The following is a 15,167-nucleotide window of genomic DNA, read 5'->3' on the forward strand; positions in this document are numbered from 1 at the left end:
TCTGCAGGAAGAGGCCCGCCTCGGCCCGCAATGTCGAGAAGGGTCCACCGCATACTAACGGTGGCGGGGGGATCTCGGTGCGGCCCCCCCTGCTGCTCGGTGGCAGCACCCCAATTAGAATATGCAAAATGCTACTTACCTCTGTAGATTATGCAGCCCACCGCCTCTCGATGCACACTTCCTCATTTTTATGTAGAACGAGCGGCCGTCACGAGCCATCCCCGTTCACGAACAGAAAACCAGACAGGACAGCAGAAGCAGAAGTACTGGACAGTGAAGGTAAGTCCAGATATACATTCCGGGAGGGAGGAGGGAAGGGGTCAGGGATTAATGGAGGGAAAGCTCTGCAGGCATGAAGGGAGGCACTGTGTACACTCCCTCCGTAATCAGTGTACGCTCTGCGTTTGTTTGTGTGTGTGAAGGAGCAATGGCACTCTAGTCATCCTGTGTGTGGGGAGGGTATCAGAAAGGGTAGGAGCATTAAGGTTATATGGATGGTGGGGGCAGTCGATGCAGCTATTAGGATCTTGATGTGGTCATGCTGTGCCACTCTGACAGTTAGCCAAGATGAGCAATGCCATGCTACACCTTATAGTTGATCTGTGAAAGCACCTGATGTACCCGTCAACACTAATCCCTGCCTTGTTAAGAACCTTCGAATAAATGAAGGATACAACTTTACTTATCACATAGAAATGGGTATGGCTCATCCTACATTGTGTGGTCCGCTTCTCCTGAAGATCCGTATGTGCCGGAGGCAAAATCAACAGGCAGGTGCGGTCTACGTAGAGGCCCCCAGTTGTGAGCAGCAGCCCCCAAGGGGAGCTCGCCATTATGGCCACTGTGCATCTACAGGCCCCACATGACATGCCCTCGGATGTCAGAGCACCAGTTTCAGAGGTGATTGCGCATGTAAAGAGGGTGGTGACACGTCTCTGTGCCCTGCTCAACGATGACCTGCAGCCATGGGTTTCGATGGACATCCTATGCCTACGGTCCTCATAGTGGCAGCGGTTCTTCAGCTTGATGCTTGTGCAGCATTTCAGGGGCCCACCAGAAACCTTTGTGGGGTCACACAGTCAGCAGTGTATTGATGCATCAGGGAGGTCACCTATGCTCTGCACCGGAGGGGCAGCGAGTATGTCCGCTTCAAGACTCTCACAGCCAGGCACAAAGGGCCATTGGTTTCGGCACCATTGCCGGAGAACCATAGGTTTTAGGGTCCATAAACTGCACCCATGTGACCATCAGGCCTCCCACCAGGCTACCACCTGCAGATATTACCATTAAAGTAGTCCTCTCAATCTAGGTGCAGCTGGTATGTGATCACCAGAGATGCTTCATGAAAATCTGTGCCCACTTCTCAGGCAGCTGCCATGACACCTGGGTCCTGTGCCAGTCCCAGCTGCCACTGCTGTTCATGAACTGGCTCAGATGGAGGAGTGGCTTCCTGGAGACAAGAGCTATCCCTTGCAGTCATGGCTCCCGACACCAGTGAGATTCCCCACCACTGCTGCAGAGGAGAGATACAACGCCAGCCACTGAGCTACAAGAGCCACCATTGAGCAGGCGACCAGCATACTGAAAAGGCGCTTCCAGTGCCTGGACAGATAGGGTGATGCCCTCTACCATGGGCCAAAAAGGCCAGCTCCTTTCTTTGCTGCACGCTGTGTTCTGCACAACTACGCACCCAATAGAGGGCAGGCTTGGCATGATGAGGAGAGACGTCAACAGGGTTCCTTCACTGACTATGAGTACACTGGCGACCTACAACAGGAAAGGCACATGGGAGGACAGATGGCACCCACGCTCTGCATGCAGGGCTAGCAGTGAGCTAGGGATGTATGGCAGTGGCTTATCAGACAAAGGCTCTCTGCTCCATAGGAACCGACATGAGCTCTGCAAGCCACACATCACCCTCGCTCACCTGCTGTGCACCAGTCCACATCTGCAGCAATCCTGTGTAAACCATTAGAGGCAGCAGCTGACTGAGCCAATGTCCATGTCACTACATCCATGGAGACGCTCATGAGTAATGGTGGCATGGCAACGATACTGCATACGTTGGCTCTCCTGAAGGGCTAACAGTGCAACGGGATGTGACATTGGCGCAACATGCTGGCACACATCATTCACACAGAGAAAAGGACACACATGTTGGTGAGGAACATTTAGTGAAAGATGTATTTGCATTGCTGTGACACCCGTGCATTCTCATTTGTGTCAGTGTGTTCTCTGTAAATGCTTGCGAGTGCCCCTTCTCGGTGCAACCTATGCGCTAGCAGCCTGACTGGAGGAAGGCTGCTGATCTGATTGCCCTTGGTCATACCCTGTGCACACAAGGCCTTGAGGCCCCCAGCTGGCTGGGGGAGTGCTCGTTAAACCTGTTCCGGCATTGGACCCTTTGACGCTGGATGTCCCCACGGCTACTCACCTTCTCTGCCATTTCCAGCCAGGCTGCCTTGTTCAGGCGGAAGGGCCTGTTCTTGCCATCACTGGGGAAAAGGACCTCCCGCCTTGCCCAAGCAGCCTGGAGGAGAGTGAGCAGGGAGGTTTCACTGAACTGTGGGGCCACCCTAGAGGACCCCTCTGCCATCCTTGGTTCTTGGTGTGGTCCTTTAAATGCAAAGGTGACTCCATCATGTAACTGCTCTAACTTCTGTCTGCAAGGTTTGTCTTGCACATGTTTGTAAACCAATGCAGGACTAGTGAGGAAATCTGTGCTGCTGTCATGGTTTTTTGTCTATTACACTTCGACAGAAGTTAACAAACACTTTGCTTCTGCAGCGGCTGATTTTAATTATTGGTGTAATATTTCTAGTTGGCAATGCAGCTAGAATATGAACATATTTTCCTGTTTTTTCACAAAGATCGTTTAATTGCAGTTACATGTCTTTTCACATAACAGTTAACAGAGAAATGAATACAGTTTCCAAATGCATAATAGTCTGCGGCTTTTCACAGTCAGATGATTAGAAGCCCATAGTATGCAGATATTCTTCAATTATGGTTTTATTTCTGCTGTGCATTTGCCTTTTATGGAACATTTAAGTCTCATGTCCTGGAATGGGTGAAATTAAGATTATTCATCCAGATGCGGCAGGCCTACAAGAAGGAATGTTCCACTTGAGTGGAAAAAGAGGATCGCAACCTCAGAGGACACTGGGACACAGCAGGGTAAGTATGTGGCAGCAAAGCAGAAAGTGCTGGGGAAACTCAGCAGATCGGGTAGCATCTGTGGAGAGAGAAGCAGGGTTAACCTTCAGGCCTGTGAACTTGGTCACAGACCTGAAAGTTAACTCTGCTTCTCTCTCCACAGATGCTGTCTGACCTACTGAGTTAGTCCAGCATTCCTGCTTTGCTGCCTGATTAACAGCAGCCCCACTCTTCAACAGTCAGGTAAATATTTATTTGACAGCTGTCAGGAAGCAGGTGCTGGAACACTTTAAATAGGGTCCCAGCACCTGCTGCACAGTTGTCAAAAGGTTCCTCACTGCGCCAGATGTCCCGCCTCTCCCCACGTAATATGGTGGGGGGGGGGTCAGCTCAGTGCAATGATGTTAATGAGCCCCCGCGCGTAATATTGCGGGGGCTTGGCAGCGGCCCCTGAATGCGGGCACGCCGCCAAGTTCAAAGTGTGCCGCCACGGTGCAAATAAAAGTCAGGCCTATAAGTCAGCAGCTTCAAGAGGAAAAAATGTGTAAACTGATAGACAAGGGCACAGTCAACGAAACATTATTTCCTCTGTCCCCTAAGTACAGTCAATATCTAAATTGCAAATAATTGAATAAGCTTCCGGTTGAAAATATCTTCAGATCATTAAACAAAGCTTTTGTTTTGAGATTTTGTAAAAATAAGACGATGCAAGGGATTATTCATTGTGGGGGGCGTGTTGATGTTTCTGTAACATCAAAATGAAGCAAATGATAGCCAAGGTCATCACACTCCTTGATCAAATATGTCAGAATAATTGTGACGTGTCCCATGTTTTAATTCTCGTAAAGTTACATTTCCTGAATCAGTAAGAGGGATTGAATCACTTTCTGCAAAGTGTGTGTGCTTTAATTCCCATTTCCAAATGAAGAACTCTTCGAAACTGTCTGGGAGAAATGATTTACTCTTAGACATTTGAGTGCCATCCCCACATTTCACGTTTGCAACATGGTGTTGAAGTTACAAACAAAAATTACTGTTACAAATATAAATTTTTCTGTTTCCTCTTTGGGGAATTTATTAGTATGTGGCATTTTTTGAAGGCCATTTATTCGTAACTGCTATTTAAAATATATATATTTTATCACATTTTGCTAAACTCAGTACAAATTTACTTTTAATCACAAGCAAAGGGGTAGTTCGAGGAAAGAATGTAAAAAGTTGAGCTTTCCAGCCCTGCAGGGAGGTGACTAAGAAAGGACTTCAGAAGGAATAATTCTTCAATCCCACAGCCCCAGCAGGAAGCTGTGATTAGGGAATTGGGGCTATATTGTCACTGGACCTGAACTCCGTGTGAACATGGATTCTCTGTTGGGGGTCACACCACTGCGAAAGTGGCTAAATGCTGCATAAATAGTAAATATGGAACACTGCTCAATGACACTAGAGAGGGGCAGCTGGTTGGAAGTGGCAACAGGCACATCTGGGACTGATGTCAGGAGTTTTTCATGGCAAGAATTATCATTATGTGGTTTGGACTTCCAGGTCGACTATTGGAGACAAAAAGACTGAGATCATGAAAGAAACAGCTTAATGGTGTGATGGTGGAGTGTAGATCTTTTATTGGTGAGCAAGGATAGCGTGAATGGGCCTCCTTACCCATGCCAATATAAGAATTGGCATAAAAGTAAATATTTATGGGTTCTGGGGGAGGAATCTGCAGATATTTAAAGTGGGAATGTCAGGCTGGAAAGCCATGTTTCAGGGAATTGGGCACAAAATGTCATTTAACCGGGGAAGAGAAGTAGTGTTGATGATGTTATAAGGAAATTTCCTCCTTTCCAAATAGAGAAATATAATGGTATGTCAAATGACTATCCCAGGATTCACATACCCTAAAGGATGATACATGTTTTTAAACAAAACTAATGCTAAAGGGAAAAATCTGGTACAACTGAAAGAAAAGAAAGATTGTAAGTCAGCAGTGACTCAGTTCGTAGCACTTTCATCTGAGTCACAAGGTTCTGAGAATCCCCACTCCAGGGCATGAGCGTAAAAATCAAGGCTGACACTCCAGTGCAGTACTGAGGGAGTGCTGCACTGTCAGAGGTGTTGTCTTTCGGATGAGACGTTAAACTGAGGCCCCATTTGCCTGTTCGAATGGATGTAAAAGATCCCAAGGCACTATTTCGAAGAAGAGCAGGGGAGTTAGCCCTGGTGTCCTGGCCGATATTTATCCCTTAATCAATATCACAAAAACAGATTGCCTGGTCATTATCACATTGCTATGGGAGCTTGCTGTGTACAAATTGGCTGCCATGTTTCCTACATTACAACAGTGACTACACTTCAAAAGTACTTCATTGGCCGTAAAGCGCTTTGAGACATCCAGTGGTCATGAAAAACGCTATATAAATGCAAGTCTTTTTCAATAAATAGAAACTGTTTCTACAAACTAAATAAAGAGACAAACATAATTAAAATCCCTGCATTGCGTTTTAGTGTTTTTGTGGAACCTTTTGACTGTAACTATAGGTAGATCCACTAGTCTTTATGAAATCTCACAGAGTGCTCAGTTTATAAGTTACCACCCATCAATAAGAAGGAGCATTTTAGGTTCGATCTCCGCCCTGGGCTGACTTATGTGATCTGAGTTGAGGTGGCTATAGGGAAGACACAGTTGGCCTTAGCACCTCTGGATTAGGAAGTGGGAAGAATTCAGCCAGGTCCAGTGATCTTGCTGGAAGGGTGCATGTGCAGACAGGATTGAGCTTGGCTATGATGTGTCTCATGGGCATGTCCCCACTGATGATCACAATCTAAATTTGCACATAAAGCATTGCCCTTTGGTCAAGGTACTTGAAGTGGAGCCTGAGTAGCTGTATCTGGGCGTGAGTGATTCACATTTCTACTGGCATATCCTACGTGATTGATGTGATGCATTGCACTCTGCCATTAAGCATGTGGCAATACCAATGATGTTTGTAGTGGTGATTTCCATTGCTAAAGCACAGTTGAAGCATCTTTGCTGATATTGAAGCTTTGGGATTCAAACTCCAAGATGCACTTATGGCTGCCTGGAGAACACTTGCAGCCAAGCATGTCTACATTATTTTGCTAAAATCAGTGAAATCAGAAATGATGGGCTCACAACAACTGTGGAGATTTAGGAAACATTTTCACCATTCCCAGTGCACATGATGGCAAATATTTTTCTTCAGATGGATATACCTTATAATATGTCACATAACTTGCGTATCTCTGATGTTAATCACTCCACCATTGACAGCCATGCTTTCAGCTGCCTGCACCCTAAGGTATGGAATTCCCTCCTTAAATCTGTCCATCTCTCCACCTATCTCTCCTTTAAGACACTCCTCAAAACCTCCTCTTTGACTAAGCTTTTGGTCACTAGTCCTGATATTGTTATGTGACTTGGCATCAAATTTTGTTTGATAGCTCTTATGAACTGCCTTGAGATGTCTTATGATGTTAAAGGTGCTATATAAAAATGCAAGTTGTTGCATTAATAATCTTTTGTCTAGCACATGTCTGTCACACACAGCAACCATAGGCTTTAGAATATGTACATAAAGGACTTAAAGCAGTAAACTGCCAGATTGTGCTAAACACCTAACTGGTTCTCTGATGCCCTTTAGAAAAGGGAAGGTTGCCACCCCTACCTAGCGTGGCTTGCACACGGGTAGGATGGTAGATTCCCTTTATTGAAGGGCATTAGAGAACCAGTTGGGTTTGTGTTGTCCTAAACCCAACTGGATAGTTGACTCTTAATGCCATGAGATTTGGTATAGCAAGCCTCGCACTTGGAGAAACAATCACTACAATCAATTAGAAGACGTGCCAATATTCAAAGCAACTATGAAGGGACAGTAAAGGCAGCCTTGCCATGTTGCCTTCATGTCACGTACAAGTTTTTTAAAAATAGGATTGATCCAAATATATAGTCCATCTTGTAAAGTGCTTTATATTTGAATGTGATCTCTAATTTGTTTTGCTACAGGCTAAGGAATTACCAACACTGAAGGACAATGACTTTCTAAATGAAGGACAAAGAATTCAAATTGGAGATGAAAATAAAAAGATGTTTTTGGACAAACTCAAGCGTGATGTGGAGGTCAGTAATCATCATTACAATTTACTTCATAGAAACTGAGACCACTGAGAAAATATGGTGCATACAAACTGCTTCATATAGGATATATGTTTGGTCATGTGTTTGACCCTGGACAACGTTTTTGCCTCCTGTGCTAAAGATGCATGTTGAGTACTTGACTTCTAGTTGGGGTTTTTGAATCTCAGAAATTGTGCCATAGATCTAATTGCCATTACTGAGACATGGTTACAAGGAGATCAAGGTTGGGAAATGAATATTCCAGGGTACACAATATTTCGGACAGACAGAATGGCAGAGGAGGAGGGCAAGCCCTGATAGTAAAGGATGGCATAGGGACATTAATAAGAAGGATCTGGCCTCAGAAGATCATGAAGTAAAATCAGTTTGGGTGGAAATTTGGAATAGCAAGAGTCAGAAAACACTGGTGGGAGTAGTTTATAGGCCCCCTAACAGTAGTTATATTATTGAACAGAACATTAAAGGGGAAATTATTGGAGCATGTAAAAATGGTAATGTATTAATTGTGGGAGACTAATACGCATATAGACTGGGACAATCAAATTGGCAGCAGTGGTCTAGAAGATGAATTTGTAGAATGCTTTCGTGACGTTGGAACAATACATTGGAGAACTGACTAGGGATAAAGCTATCTTAGATCTCATATTGTGTAATGAAGCAGGGTTAATAAGCATTGTCACAGTAAAAGATCCACTGGGAAATAGTGATCATAATACCATTGAATTTCATGTTAAGTTTGAAAGTGACACATTTCAATCACAAACAAGAATCTTAAACTTAAAGCCAATTACGAAGATATGAGGGGAGAACTGGCTAAGGTTAATTGGGGAAATAGACTGGAAGGTATGACGGTAAATGAACAGTGGGAAACATTTAAAGAAACAATTCAAAGGGTTCAACAAAAGTACATTCCGTTCAAAAACAAAAACTCGTCCAGAAAGACCCATCCGTGGCTTGCTCAGGAAGTTAAGGAGAGTATTAAACTAAAAGAAGAGGCTTACAATGTTGCTGAAAATCGTAGCAAGTCTGAGAATTGGGAGTGTTTTAGAAACCAGCAAAGGGCCACCAAAAAATTGATAAAAAGGGAAAAAATAGAACATGAGAGTGAACTAGCCAGCAATATAAAAACAGATTGTAAGAGCTTTTATAAGTACATAAAAAGGAAGAGAATAGCTAAGGTAGACATTGGTCCCTTAGAGGCAGAGGCAGGAGAAATCATCATGGGGAATGACGAAATGGCAGAGGCGTTGAACAAATATTTTGTGTCTGTCTTCACAGTAGAAGACACAAGTTCCATATCAGAAATAGGCAGTAACCTTGGGGCTAAAAAGAGTGAGGAAATTAAGGATATTGATATCAGTCGAGAAAAAGTATTGGAGAAACTTGAGGGTCTAAAATCTGACAAGTCCCCGGGACCAGGTGACCGACATCCTAGGGTTCTAAAAGAGATAGCAGCAGAAATAGTGGATGCGCTGGCTATGATTTTCCAGAATTCCTTCGATTCAGGAATGGTCCCGTCAGATTGGAAGTTGGCAAATGTTATGCCGCTTTTCAAGAAAGGAGATAGAGAGAAAACAGGGAACTACAGGCCAGTTAGCCTAACATCAGTCGTTGGGAAGATGCTGGAAACTATTATTAAAGTTATTATTATTATTATTATTACTATTATTAAGTCTTAACATTGCACTTGGAAAAGCATAGTATGATTAGAACAAGTCAGCATGGTTTTACTAAAGGGAGATCCTGTTTGACAAATTTATTAGAGTTTTTTGAGGATGTAACTAGTAGGGTAGATAAAGGGGAACCAGTAGATGTAGTATACCTGGATTTTCAAAAGGAATTCAATAAGGTGCCACATAAAAGACTAATAGGCAAGATATGGGCTCATGGTGTTGGGGATAATATATTAGCCTGGATAGAGGATTGGTTAACAGACAGGACGCAGAGAGTGGACATAAATGGAGCATTTTCAAGTTGGCAGGCAGTGAATAGTGGGGTGTCGCAAGGATCAGTACTGGGGCCTCAGCTATTTACACTATATTAATGACTTGGATGAAGAGACAGAGAGTAATGTATCTAAGTTTGCTGATGATACAAAGCTTGGTGGAAAGGTAAGTTGCGGGGAGGATGTACAGAAGCTGCAAAGAGATATAGACAGGTTAAGTGAGTGGGCATCAAGATGGCAAATGGAGTATAATGAAGTTGTTCACTTTGGTCATAAAAATAGAAAAGCAGAATTTTTTTAAAAGGTGTGCAACTGTTAAGTGTTGATGTTCAGAGAGACTTGGGGGTACTCGTACAAGGAACACACAAAGTTACATGCAGGTGCAGCAAGCTATTAGGAATGCAAATGGCATGTTGGCCTTCATTGCAAGGGGATTAGAGTACAGGAATACAGAAATCTTACTAAAATTGTACAGGGCTTTGGCAAGACTGCACCTGGAATACTGTGCAGTTTTGGTCTCCACATTTAAGAAGGGATATACTTGCACTGGAGGCAGTGCAGCGAAGATTTACTAAACTGGTCCCTGGGATGAGGGGGTTGTAAATTGGGCCTATATTCTCTGGAGTTTAGAAGAATGAGAGGTGATCTAATTGAGTGATACAAGATTCTGAAAGGGCTTGATAGGGTAGAAGCTGAGAGATTGTTCCCACTGGTCAGGGAATCTAGACACAGTCTCAGGATAAGGGGTCAATCATTCAGAACTGAGATGAGGAGAAATTACTACACTCACAAAGGGTTGTGAATCTTTGGAATTCTCTACCCCAGAGGGCTGTGGTTGCTCCATCATTGAATACATGTAAGGCTGGGATAGATAGATTTTTGGTCTTGCAGGGAGTCAGGGGATATGGGGAGTGGGCAGGAAGTGGAATTGAAGCCTAAGATCAGCCATGATCGTGTTAAATGGTGGAGCAGGCTCGATGGGCCACATGGTCTACTTCAGCTGCTATTTCATGTGTTTTTGTGTTTTCTACCTTCAACAATTTCTCCTTCGCACCCCCCCTCCCCGACAGTTTGTCTGTGCTTTCAGTCTTTCTTCATCCTCCAAAGGTTGACCTGTGCCTTCAGTCTCTCTCCAACTTCCAAAGGTTGACTCTGCCTTCAATCTCTCCCCCAGCACATGGAAATACTAATGATGTCTGTGGTGGTGACTCCCATTGCTAAGCATCTCTATGGATATTGAAGCTTTGGGATTCAAACTCCAAGATGCACTCATGGCTGCCTGGAGAACACTTGCAGCCAAAGGTGCCTACATTGTTTTGCTAAAATCAGTTAAGACAGGAATGTTGGGCCCATAATAACTGTGCTCCCCCAAGGGAACAATTGAATTATGAGATTGTTGAGTGGACTAATCTGATCTCTATGTTTATGTCCATCTGAGACGGTAGAAGGGGCCTCAGTTTAACGTCTCATACAAAAGACAGCACCTCTGACAGTGCAGCACTCTCAGTTCTGCACAATGCCAGCCTTGATTTTTTTTTTGTGTGCACAAGACCTGGCGTGGGACTTGAACCCAAAACCTTGTGACTCAGAGGTCAGAGTGCTACCAACTGAGCCATGGATGGCGCAACTGTGAGTGTTAGCTGGGTATGGGGGTTGGGGGGCATCTCAACCAAGTCTAATTAATCAACTGGTAGCCACAAGAAATTGAAACTAACAAGTTAATTGTCTTGCTCATCACATTGGAATGGCTGGACTGAAGTAACAATGTTCAAATGATTAAATTTATGAATGAACAGACAACAATGAAATATCAAAATCCTAGAACTCTCATTGAGAGAGAATCTTTGCTGCACAGCCTGCAGCGCTTCAAGAAGACCCTCACCCCGCCACCTTCTCGGGGCAACTAGGAATGGGCCACAAATGCCGGCTTTGCCAGTGATGCCCACATGATTCTTTTTTAAACTATTACTTCAGGAAACAGTAACTAAGAGCTGAATGAACAAGAAACTGCAGCTCCATAGAAATGTTAAATTTCAGTGCAGAAGGAGCCATTCTGCCGATTGCATTTATGTCAGCTGTATGCCTGAGCTATCCAAAAACTAATCCCACTTCACTGTGCTGTCCCCATAATCTTGCATCTTCTACTGCTTCAAATTAGATCTACTGTTCCTTTTTAAAAGGTACACTAGTCTCTGCCCCAACTACTCCCCATGGAAAAGTATTCAATGCTCATAAACTCTCTCATCATTCTCTAAGTGATGATTTTAATTGATAATCTATTATCTCCAACCAGAGGAGGTAGTTTTCCTCTATTCACCCTATCAAAATTATTCATAATTTAAAAACATATTAAATCTCCTCTTAGACTTCTTTGCTGTGGTGGAAATATTCCCAGTATCTCAAGTCTCTCCTCAGAACTATTTGTTGATTATCCCTGCAATTATCCATACATCGCTATTATAATTGTTACGCTATTAAGTGCTTTTTTATGGCTTTCTAAAAGTGGGTTTTAGAAGCTGCTTAGAGAGTGATGTTTAATAGAACCCTTGATCGTAGTGTGTTTGCTTAGAGCAGTAACTTTTGAATTGCTACAGGAATTATAGGAGAAAGCCATTCAACTCCTTAAGCCTGTTCTGCCATTCAGTGAGACCATGGCCGATCTGCGTCTTAACTCCATCCACCCGCCATGGCTTCATATCCCTAATACACTTGGCGAGCAAAAATCTATCAATCTCAGATTTAAAATTATTAATTGAACTAGCATCTCTCTACTTGTATCTTATCTATTCCCTTCATAATTTTATATGTTTCTATAAGATCCCCCCTCATTCTTCTGAATTCCAATGAATATAATCCCAATTTCCAACCATCCTTTGTGTGAAGAACTTTTTTTAACTTGTTTCCTGAAAGGCCTGGCTCTGATTTTTATGGCTATGTCCCCTTGTTCTAGACTTCCTCTTCAGTGGAAATAGTTTCTCTCTATCTACCCTATGGACTCCTTTTAAAATCCTCAAAAATTTCAATCAAATCAACCCTTAACCTTCTGTATTTCAGGGAATACAAACCTAGTTTATGCAATCCCTGCTCATGATTTAAGAACATAAGAACTAGGAGCAGGAGTAGGCCGCCCGGCCCCTCGAGCCTGCTCCGCCATTCAATAAGATCATGGCTGATCTTTTCGTGGACTCAGATCCACTTACCCGCTCTCTCACCGTATCCCTTAATTCCTTTATTGTTCAAAAAGATATCTACCTTAGCTTTAAAAATGTTTACTGAAGTAGCGTCAACTACTTCACTGGGCAAGGAATTCCATAGATTAACAACCCTCTGGGTGAAGAAGTTCCTTCTCAATTCAGTCCTAAATCTGCTCCCTCTAATCTTGAGGCTATGCCCTCTTGTCCCAGCTTCACCTGCCAGTGGAAACATCCTCTCTACTTGTATCTTATCTATTCCCTTCATAATTTTATATGTTTCTATAAGATCCCCCCTCATTCTTCTGAATTCCAATGAATATAATCCCAATCTACTCAGTCTCTCCTCATAAACCAACCCCCTCAACTCTGGAATCAACCTAGTGAACCTCCTCTGCACCCCCTCCAGTGCCAGTACATCCTTTCTCAAGTAAGGAGACCAAAACTGCACACAGTACTCCAGGTGCGGCCTCACCAGTACCTTATACAGCTGCAACATAACCTCTCTGCTTTTAAACTCAATCCCTTTAGCAATGAAGGACAAAATTCTATCTGCCTTCCTAATTACTTGCTGTACATGCAGACCAACCTTCTGCGATTCATGCACAAGGACACCCAGGTCCCTCTGCATAGCAGCATGCTGCAACTTTTTACCATTCAAGTAATAATCCTTTTTACTGTTACACCTACCGAAATGAATGACTTCACATTTATTAACATTGTACTCCATCTGCTAGACCTTTGCCCACACACTCAATGTATCTATGTTCCTCTGCAAAGTTTCACAGTCATCTGCACACTTTGCTCTGCCACTCATCTTAGTGTCATCTGCAAACTTTGACACCCTACACGTGGGCCCCAACTCCTAATCATCTATATAAATTGTAAATAATTGCAGTCCCAACACCGATCCCTGAGGCACACCACTAGTGACTGATTGCCAGCCAGAATAGCACTCATTTATCCCCACTCTCTGCTTCCTGTTAGTCAACCAATCCTCTATCCTACTTTACCCCTAATGCCATGCATCCTTATCTTATGCAGCAGCCTCTTGTGCGGCACCTTATCGAAGGCCTTTTGGAAATCTAGGTACACCACATCCACTGGGTCCCCATTGTCCACCTTGCTCGTAATGTCTTCATAGAATTCCAAAAGATTTGTCGAGCATGACCTGCCCTTCATGAACCCATGCTGCGACTGCCCAACGGGACAATTTCTATCGAGATGCCCTGCTATTTCTTCCTTGATAATAGACTCAAGCATCTTCCCCACTGCAGAGTTTAAGCTAACCGGTCTATAATTCCCCATCTTTTGTCTACCTCCCTTTTTAAACAGTGGCGTCACATCTGCTGTTTTCCAATCTGCTGGGACTACCCCAGAGTCCAGCGAATTTTGGAAAATTACCGCCAGTGCACCTGCTATTTCTCCCGCCATCTCTTTTAGTACCCTGGGATGCATTCCATCAGGGCCAGGAGACTTATCAATCCTTAGCTCCATTAGCTTGCCCAACACTACCTGTTCCGTAATAATGATTGTTTCCAGGTCCTCACCTACGTTCGTCTCTTTGTCAATTACTGGCATGTTATTAGTGTCCTCCACTGTGAAGACCGATACAAAATACCTGTTCAATGCCTCGGCCATTTCATCATATCCCATAACTAAATTCCCCTTCTCATCCTCTAAAGGACCAACTTTTACTTTAGCCACTCTTTTTTGTTTTATGTATTTATAGAAACTTTTGCTATCTGTCTTTATATACTGTGCTAGTTTTTTCTCATGTTCTATCTTACTTTTCTTTATAGCTCTTTTTGTGGCTTTCTGTTGACCTTTAAAGTTTTCCCAATCTTCTAGTTTCATGCTGTTTTTGGCCACTTTGTATGCCTTCTCTTTCAATTTGATAGCCTCCCTTATTTCCTTAGACACCCATGGCAGATTACCCCTTTTCTTCCAGTCCTTCCTTTTCACTGGAATATACTTTTGCTGAGCACTTTGAAAAATTGCTTTGAAAGTCCTCCACTGCTCGTCAACTGTCCCACCATAAAATCTTTGTTTCCAGTCTGCTTTAGCCAAGTCCTCCCTCATTCTATTGTAGTCCCCCTTGTTCAAGCGCAGGACCCTGGTATTGGATTTTATCTTCACACTCTCCATCTGTATTCTAAATTCAACCATACTGTGATCACTCCTTCCAAGAGGATCCCTAACTATGAGGTCATTAATTATTCCTGTCTCATTACACAGGACTAGATCTAGGATAGCTTGCTCCCTCGTCGGTTCCATTACATACTGTTCAAGAAAACTATCACGGATACACTCAACGAACTCCTCCTCAAGGCTACCCTGACTGAGCTGGTTCGACCAATCTACATGTAGATTAAAATCCCCCATGATAATTGCCGTACCATTTTTACAGGCATTAGTTATTTCTTTGTTTATTGCCCGCCCCAATGTGATGTTATTTGGTGGCCTATAGACTACGCCTATCAGTGACTTTTTCTTCTTAGAGTTTCTAATTTCCACCCAAATGGATTCAACCTCATTCTCCATAGAACCTATATCATCTCTCAGCACCGCCCTGATGTCGTCCTTGAATATCAGAGCTACACCACCTCCTTTACCTTCCTGTCTGTCCTTCCGAATAGTCTGGTACCCCTGGATATTTAACTCCCAGTCATGACCAACCTGTAACCATGTCTCCGTAATGGCTACCAAATCATATTCATTCACG

The 15,167-nt window shown here is 43.4% G+C and overlaps 1 protein-coding gene across 6 annotated transcripts in view; it reads left to right on the forward strand.

Annotated features, from left to right (window-relative positions):
- LOC137348202 (phosphatidylinositol 5-phosphate 4-kinase type-2 beta) overlaps positions 1–15,167 on the forward strand; it is a 125,529-nt gene that overhangs the window by 86,991 nt on the left and 23,371 nt on the right. For all 6 annotated transcript variants that reach the window (XR_010969094.1, XM_068013548.1, XM_068013547.1 and 3 more), the window contains one exon: positions 7,175–7,288. Coding sequence is in view for 5 of the 6 variants with exons in the window: in XM_068013548.1 (XP_067869649.1) it covers positions 7,175–7,288 (114 nt within the window). In the remaining variant the exon portion in view is untranslated. The remainder of the gene's footprint in view (positions 1–7,174; positions 7,289–15,167) is intronic.

The sequence above is a fragment of the Heterodontus francisci genome, chromosome 33 (assembly GCF_036365525.1).
Source record: "Heterodontus francisci isolate sHetFra1 chromosome 33, sHetFra1.hap1, whole genome shotgun sequence".
Classification (NCBI taxonomy): Eukaryota; Metazoa; Chordata; class Chondrichthyes; order Heterodontiformes; family Heterodontidae; genus Heterodontus; species Heterodontus francisci.